Source organism: Sinocyclocheilus rhinocerous, unplaced genomic scaffold, assembly GCF_001515625.1.
Source record: "Sinocyclocheilus rhinocerous isolate Xijiao unplaced genomic scaffold, SAMN03320098_v1.1 scaffold919, whole genome shotgun sequence".
NCBI classification, from domain to species: domain Eukaryota; kingdom Metazoa; phylum Chordata; class Actinopteri; order Cypriniformes; family Cyprinidae; genus Sinocyclocheilus; species Sinocyclocheilus rhinocerous.
This window is the reverse complement of record NW_015637585.1, coordinates 316693-325756: the sequence shown is the minus strand read 5'-3', so window position 1 is coordinate 325756 and position 9064 is coordinate 316693. Positions and strand designations below refer to the sequence as shown.

Here is a 9064-nt window from a genome sequence, read left to right as displayed (position 1 = left end):
ATGGATTATCTGAGAGGTATATTTAAATGACAAATGAGATCAACTGACAGTCCTCGATAGCTTTGATTTCGATTTGTCAGTCAGCCTGCATTAGGTACCACTGGCGTTCAGCTGAACAGAGGACAAATTTCATCTAGGATTAGGAAGAGGGTTTCCCAGTGGGTGTCTGTTCTTCTTGCATAACAACCTTAAGGATTTTTGGCAAAGAACATGCCAAATTTTCCAGACCGTGAAGCATTCAGAGATGGATTATCTGAGAGGTATATTTAAATGACAAATGAGGTCAACTGACAGTCCTCGATAGCTTTGATTTCGATTTGTCAGTCAGCCTGCATTAGGTCCCACTGGCGTTCAGCTGAACAGAGGAGTTGCACAGTCATGCTGATGTCAATGGCACTCTGTGTTTGGACGGCTGCCAGCGAGAGCGCGCGTTGGAGAGCGTGCACGAGCCTCCTTAATAGAGTGTGTTTGGAAGCGCGCGCGAGCGTGAGTGAAGGAGTGTACGCGCGTTTGCCCTCACAGTTGACAGTCAGTCAGTTGGCAGCTGGAAGGCGGCGGAGCTTCGCGACACGGCAAACTTTCGATTTTTTTGAGTGTGTTTTGCTTTGACGTTTTACGCGCTAACTGCTGGAACGTTCTGTTCGTGAATGCGCGCGGAGGGCATTCCCCTCTTCACTTATTCATCTCTTTTTTAATTCGAACAGCATCGTTCTTTATATAAAGCACCTATGACAGTACGTAAGTGGAAGTAAGTGAAGAATTGTCGCCGGTTCCGGATACAAGGTGAGTGCTTTTAGCTGGTGTAGATGGAGGATTGCGCTACATTGTTGTCGATGGACACCAGAACGCACTAGAAAGCGCGCGCTTGACAGTTGTTTAACTAATAGAAGTCATTTTGCTTCTTGCCTTATCAGCACAATTTTATCAGGGTTGCGACAGCCAGCCCATGGGGTGATGATGTCACAACTGTTAAAATCTTGAATGAGTGCTTCTTGTTTTTTTTCTCCAAATTAAAGTACTGACAGGGTAGTTCAGTTCTTTATAATGCTTAAGCAATATCACACGAGCAGTGCTTCTGTAGTAGCATTGTACAGACTCCGAGGCCGCAGGTAAATATCAGCTTTACTGATTTCTGACCAGCATGATTGCTAGTGTAATATTATGCAGTAGTTATAAATATCCTGTAACGTACGTTTCACACAAAGTTTGGCGAGTTAGTTCGTATATTTCTTTTCAGCCAACGAAAATAGTTCCGAACATGCCAAAGCTTCAAGCTTTGGGTGTCACCAAGCAACGCTCAGGCTGAAAGCCGGACTGGATCAGCGTGTATTAGTGGAGCGGAACGGCCCCTCCCACGCTCAAAGCTTTCTGCAATCACTTGGCTGAAAGTCTACTCCGGGTTTTCTATGTTCTGCGCTCTGTACAAGAAACCCGTTCCGAGCGATCGTGGAGCGATGTTATGTCTGACACCGAAACTCAATATATTGGAGCTGACAACTACGTGACCACAATCTGGCGTAAAAGATAGACTTTTTAAATTCTATTTTTTATTTTTTTTAGTATGGTAATTCCTGTGTGAGGCTCACATGAAACATGTCAAAATCGACATTGCAAATTTTATGAATAGTTTTTTTTTTAGTGTAAATACACCCAAACGACTTATAATCACTTTTGACAATGACTCTTATTTATTAATAAATAAATAAAAACAAAATTCATAAAGTATCATTTGCAGAGATAAAATGTAAAAGCTGTGGCTGTAATGGGGCACAGCAGATTTGTAGGTGTTTTTCTTTTTGACCACTAGATGGACACACTGTAATTGTTAAAAAAAAAAAAACTTTGAGTAAAAAACCCTTTTATTATGCGGTTAAGCGAAACTGTGCTTAGCAAAGCTTCCTTTTGCCGTAATCATTACAACTCTATTTCCATTTGTGAGAGACACTGCTGTGCCAGTAGGTGGCGACATGCAACTGTTTTTATGAGCAAATCATTAAATCATACATTCAGCGAACTAGTTCAAAAACACTGATTCATTTAATAATAAAACAACTGCTTTGTGTTGATTGTCCCCTTTTTACCTGCAGCTATTTTCATTGACAAAGCACAAATAGACAAAGTAACTGGCAGTATTGTCTAAAATGTAAGTTACTCAACGCTAACTGATTGTTGAAGTTCAGAACAACAGCACTCTTGCTTGTGTGATATTGCTTAATTATATGATTCTGTTATTTTTAATTAATTGTTTCCATGCTGATTTGACAGGTTAAAGTGCTACATGCACATATGATTGTTATAGACCATTCTGCTGCAGTAGTTCAGATTTTTCACTGGAGCTACCAAAAATTGTATTTTTAGTAGCAAATTGTAATGCCTCAGTTTATGTGCAGCAGATTAGTTTAGTTAGATTAGTTATTTACTCACCAATAATAGCTAGAAGTTATGTAAGGGATAAAGTACAATTAGCTGGTTGTTATTATGAAATAAACCTCCAACTGGGTGACCAGGCAGGACCTCATAAGACATAGTGGCAAATTGCAGCACTGGTCTGACTGTTCAGTCAACTGTCCCGAAACTCACTGGCCCTGGGCCATCAGGTGATCCTTATTGTCCTAAGCTAATTGAACTGGTATTAGTCATCTCTCTGTGAGTCAATTTGCAGTACATTCCTATAGTGTGTGCATGTGTGACAGAGCACATCTGACTCTTTCCAAGATAACTAGTAGATTACGACCATTGTGCAAGGAATTCAGAGTACTTAGAACTTCATCTGAACAAAGAATTTCACATCAGCCTGATTCTAGGCCAGTGATCACCACCCTGCCATGTACCCAGTGTCTTTATGATTCACAGTTTTCCACGTAGTCATGAACACCTTCCAGACTGCTCATAGACTGACTTACTCTTTATCAGGGCAATGGAGATGTGTCATGGTTCAGTTATCAATGAGGTGTTTTTGTCCTCTTGCTGACCTCAGCTATATAACTGTGACACAGTGGAATCGCACTCACTCTCCTTGGAAATCCCATAAGTGACGAGGACTTTGTTTTATTAAAGGCATAGTCAGCCCAAATTGAAAAATCTGTCATTATTTACGTACTTCATGCAATTCCCAACTTGTTTGTTTTGCAGAGCACAAAAGTAACAGTTTTAAAGACTTTTTAATCAGTTCATGTGACCACATCTGTCAAGCTCCATAAAGAACAGAAACAATGCAAGGCACAGTGGACATATCATAGAGTTTTTTTAAAGTCTGTACATGAGCAGAGGCTAGACATGATTTTTGGTGGAAATTAATATCAGTGAATAACTTTGAAAGAATAGGAATACTGCACACAAGTTACATCACTACTTTTTTGTGTTTTCTGTTCTTTTTGGAGCTTGTCAGATGTGGCCACTATATGAACTGGCTACGTTTGCATGCACTCCTATAATGCAGTTAGAGCAGTACTGCGGTTAAATTGGAGCTCATGTAAACAGGATACTGTGATTATGTTAGTGTGATTATGTTTATAATCTGAGTAACCATAATTGCAGTAAAATGCACATTTTAATCACACTTATATGAGAGTGCATATGCTTTAATCGCATTTATTGCCCTCTTGCCAAAGTGTGCTTTTTTATTAAAGAAACAGAAATGATAATGTACAAACACCTTCAGAGAGCATTATAGAGCAGAACATCGACAGAAATGTACTATTTACAGAAAATTTCACATGTACCACCAAACAAGAGGAAAAAACCAGAGGAAAAGCAAAATGAATGAATAAATTTAATGAAAATAAAATAAATATTATTTATAAAATTCTAATAAAAATAGTGACTGAATATATAGGTCAGATAAAATGAAAACATTGATAAGAAGAGGAAAGCACGCTAAAGCGTATTAATTGGATCATCCAAAAAATTCTCATATTGTTTCAAGAATTTGACACATTTTTATTACTAGTTAAGCAGCAAGTGTACATGTGCTAGTGCTGCATACGAATGAGGTAGGTTTATTACTCTAGAACATTTTAGCATTTGTCAAATGAAACCAGCAACAAACAGTATTTGAATTAAACATTTAATGTTATAGTTTGGGGAACAAGTGAACAGGTACAGATAAAACCATATTTATTAGCGAGTAATCAAAGTAGCCTTGAAAAGCAGGATTGAAAATTGGGGTTTGCCTGTGTCATGTAAACTTATCTTAATCCAAGTAATTCCTCACCCTGACTAATGGTGTACATGTAAACATAGCCATTGTATAGAAACTGCAGTGTAAAGGTACTTCAAAAATGTCAACCGTTTTGTTCCATAGACACAGTATGTAGGCTTCGAACGACATGAGGCTAGGCAAATAATGACTATGCATTTAATTGCATCATCCTCCACAGCACAACGTGGTAGTTAACCAGAACAAAAGTTCACTTGGCAGCACCTTCCACAAAAAGTTCCAGCTTTTCACTCTCTGTTCTATAATTTTTCAAATAACCTGACACTCAGCGAGTTAATGGTTAATCCCACCAAAGCCATGGTGCTAATGTGCACAGCGCAGCATGTTAACGTTCTCTTTAAAGTCCGGCTTAGCAATATGGCATGTGGGAGCTTGACACAATGAGCCTTTATGAGGGATGGAGGCCATGACTGAAGATGCTCTCTTAGTTCCAAAATAAGCTGTTGCTGGCAGTGTTGTCTTGTGATAAACCCTGCTTTAAGACAAATAAGTGTGTCCTCAGCACTCTGGATTGTGCAATAAGAGCAGCAGAGATGACCTGCAAGTGTGGGATGTTACATAACCCATGAAAAAAATTAGCTTCTGATGAGCAACAACTTCTAGACTGATCAACAACAGAGACTTTGGCCCTCACTCGAAAACCATGTTAGTGTGCACAAAGGTCTTTTGATACACTATTCCAACTATTCCAGTTGTGCCACAAGCATGGTTTTGCACAAGTATTGTCTGTATAATGCAGGAAATCACATGTTGCGTCTGTGAATAAGGGTGTGGCTTGGCTGTTTTCGTTTTTTTGAAGTCTACTTGACATCCGTCAATGAATAGGGAAGTGAAACCTGATTCAGCCAAGTCTGTGCAACTGTCAACATAGACTGTAATTAAAGACAGTTTCTTGTACACATTGTTATAGTAGAAATTGCCTCTTAAGGATTTACGTAATGCTGCCATTGTATTCCTTGTATATCGCCTGTTCCATGTAGTGTTTGTTTAGTTTTATATCTAAGATATCTTCCTCGATCACCTTGGCTATATTCAATTATGCATTTGATAAACAATGAAAGCACTGGAGGGATAAACAAAACATTTCTCAATGTTGTATCTGTTTTTCACAGGGTGAAAAGAGCACGAACCATCTCAGAGGACAATAACCTTTTGGAAGAAAAGAATATTGAATAGGGAAGTGAAACATGATTCAGCCAAGTCTGTGCAACTGTCTACATACACTGTAATTAAAGACAGTTTCTTGTCCTCATTGTTAGAGTAGAAATGGCCTCTTCAGGATTTGTGTAATTCTGCCAGTGTATTCCTTATATATCGCCTGTTCCATGTAGTGTTTGTTTAGTTTTATATCTAAGATATCTTCCTCGATCACCTTGGCTATATTCAATTATGCATTTGATAAACAATGAAAGCACTGAAGGGATAAACAAAACATTTCTCAATGTTGTATCTCTGTTTTTCACAGGGTGAAAAGAGCTCGAACCATCTCAGAGGACAATAACCTTTTGGAAGAAAAGAATATTGCATTTTTAATGCGTGTGCTTAAAATAAACTTTAAGATAACTTTGCTTGTACATCCTCTAGAGTATAAAAATAAAAACACTTTTTACCTCATCTATACAAGACAAATAGCAGCATTTGTCTGATTTAAGGGAAACGGCGTGTAATATTTCAACAATGCCAACTTGGCTTGATACAGAAACTTGGTATGGTGGACTTCTAACCAGGCAGAAGAAACATGGCTCTCTATCCCTAAGCGATCATCAGTTGTGCCTTTATTTCTTCATGACACGTGGATGGATTTAGACATTGTTCCACTGCAGTCGCCATCCATTTCCTACTTATATCAGTGACATTCTAGGTCTCGGAGAATGATATGTCCAAGAAAGAAGAGGCCCATCAAAGATGAGGATTTCTCTGCCATCGTGGTGCCCTCCATGAGGGGTCATGGTTACTTGGATTACACAGTTGAAAGTCATCCCTTTAGAGCCATGCAGATCATGGATGAGCTCCGCCATCATGAGTTGCTCTGTGATCTGGTTCTACATGTAACTTACAAAGACAAGATAGTGGATTTTAAGGTAAGAGATATGGAATTTGGTTGCAAATGTGCAAGAATGCTTGAATAGCATGTTTAAAAGGATCAATGCCATAGAAAAGCTGTTTTATTCTACTTAAAGTGCCATGAGACCTATTCAGCACAGGTCAGTTTTTTTGTTTGTTGCTTTAATGGAATTAAGTATCTCACAGTTAACAACTGCATAATGGAGAACAATGTTAATAGACAGTATTTTTAGGTACTTAGGTTTTTCGGGGCTATTTTGGTTGACTGGGTTTGAGTCAACATCACAGACTTTTTCCATGCACTATACAGTGCTCGTCTACATCAGTATCTCAGTTATTCATAAGACTGTGTGGCCTTGACCTGTGAGAAAGCACTGTCTCATAATTGATTATACATGACTGACAGCTTTGAAATATTTTGCAACAAATATTTATTACGTAAAGATTTCTAGATTTACAGAGAGGTGGATTATGATACATTTAAGTCCAGTGTGAACAGATTAAACTACTTACATTTGTGAATCAGTACTCAAAAGTTATTAAAAATGTAAAACAGCATTCATATGCACTAGAGTTCATAAGTTTAAGGCTAGTAAGAGTTTTTTTCCCCCAGTTTTTTTAAGGAAGTCTCTGCAAACTTGCCAAGGTTGCATTTATTTATTCAAAAGTGGCGTAAAAGCAGCAATGTTGTATAATATTATTAGATTTTAAAATGACTATTTTAATATTGTGTTAATGTAATTTTATTCCTGTGATGGCAAACCTGAATTTTCAGCAGTCATTACTCCAGTCTTCAATGTAAAAGCAGCAATGTTGTATAATATTATTAGATTTTAAAATGACTATTTTAATATTGTGTTAATGTAATTTATTCCTGTGATGGCAAACCTGAATTTTCAGCAGTCATTACTCCAGTCTTCAATATCAGATTATTCTTCAGAAATCATTATAATATGCTCATTTGTTGTTCAAGAAACATTTTTTTCCCCAGGAGTCTTTAGGTTCAAAAGAACAGCATTTATTTGAAATAAAAATATTTTGCAATACTGTAAATGTCTTTAACTTTTGATCATTTTAATGCATACTTGCTGAATAAAAGTATTTAACTTACCGACCTCTGAATGGTAGTGTATATTTTCTATGCAAAGTACAAAAGCAAACATTATTATAAATTAAAATATTACACAAAAGCATTAAATTATTGCTATAAAGGGGCCTGTGTAATTTATTATGTGCTTCAAAAAATATGTTTGTGCATTCTTCATATTGTACATTCTAATGTTTATAGGTTTTAGTGTTTTATTTTTAGTTTATTTAGACAGAATTTTAATATTATCCATTTATCAGGTATTGCCCTTAACAATACAAAAAAGGAGCTTATTATATCAGTTAGATTTAATATCAGCACATCCCTTTTCTTCTCTAGTATTTAGTATAGTAAACTACATAGCGTTCACTGCTTGAATATCAAGAAACAGGTTCAGCGTGTAATAGTTATTTTTAATATGGTATGTCCCTGGCACTGCAAATTACAGTGCACAAAGATAAACTGTCCTCATTACAAGTGTGGAATTATGTTAGTACATGTTAAGGCATTTGATTGTAATTACGAGAACACGCCACATACAGCTCTCATGATTTAGTTTCAGGTGTGTCCTGCCTGTTTTTTTTACTCCAGGTGCATAAACTGGTGCTGGCTGCCTGCAGTCCTTACTTCAAAGCCATGTTCACCAGTAACTTCAAGGAATGCCATGCCTCGGAGGTCACCCTGCGAGACGTGTGCCCTCAGGTCATCAGCCGCCTCATTGACTTTGCCTACACCTCCCGTATAACAGTGGGCGAGAAGTGTGTTCTTCACGTCCTCTTGACTGCGATGCGCTATCAGATGGAAGAGGTGGCCAAAGCATGCTGCGATTTCCTCATGAAGAACCTGGAGTCATCAAATGTCATAGGCATCTCGAGATTTGCAGAGGAGATCGGCTGCACCGATCTTCACCTTCGCACACGAGAGTATATCAACACTCACTTCAATGAGGTGCGTGCCCCGTGAACTCCGTTCACCGAAGTGTCAGTTAGCAGCGATCGATAGTTGCCACCTGCTGTGCTCTCTTAAGTAACTGTACTACTCAGCCATTGACCTGTAACAGTTAGTCTATGAATGAATGAAGGCTATAGAGAATGGCGCTGTGTAGCTAATTGCTTTGTCAATGGAACTCAGGTCTGTCTTGCAGATGGATATTGATTTGTATAAATTATCCAGCTGTCAAATTAATCAGGAATTACAGAAATTGTTCACCCAAAAACTATTATTTTATCATCATTTGCTCTACAACCCGCATTATTTTCTTTCTTCATTCGTAAATGGAAAATAAGGGATGTTAGGTAGAATGTGCAAGCTGCTCTTTTCCATACAAAGAAAATGGACGGTGATTCATACTATCATGCTCAAAAATGACCAAAGTAAATGTGGTCCACACGACTCCAAGCAATGGACCCTTTAACAGACTGCATTTCTTCAGTTATTAACATCATAAATCCAGCACTGAATGTTTTTATTTTTTCACTTTAAAAAAAAATAAATGTATACATTTTATTACCTTGGTGTTAAATTACAGAAAACTAGTTAACACTTTTTCCAATGTTTATATATATATACTGTATGTATATATATATATGTATATGTGTTTATATATACATATATATATATATATTAGTGCTGTCAAATGATTAATCGCGATTAATCGCATCCAAAATAAAAGTTTTTGTTTACATAATATATGT

At 37.4% G+C, this 9064-nt stretch overlaps 1 protein-coding gene across 1 annotated transcript in view; it reads left to right on the top strand.

Moving 5' to 3' along the window:
* The first annotated feature begins 462 nt into the window (after positions 1-462).
* Positions 463-9064, top strand: part of LOC107749088 (kelch-like ECH-associated protein 1) — a 16375-nt gene continuing 7773 nt past the window's right edge. Inside the window, exons 1-3 of the mRNA XM_016564137.1 lie at positions 463-783; positions 5685-6300; positions 7962-8318. Of these exons, the coding sequence (XP_016419623.1) occupies positions 6091-6300; positions 7962-8318 (567 nt within the window). The 5' untranslated portion in view covers positions 463-783; positions 5685-6090. The remainder of the gene's footprint in view (positions 784-5684; positions 6301-7961; positions 8319-9064) is intronic.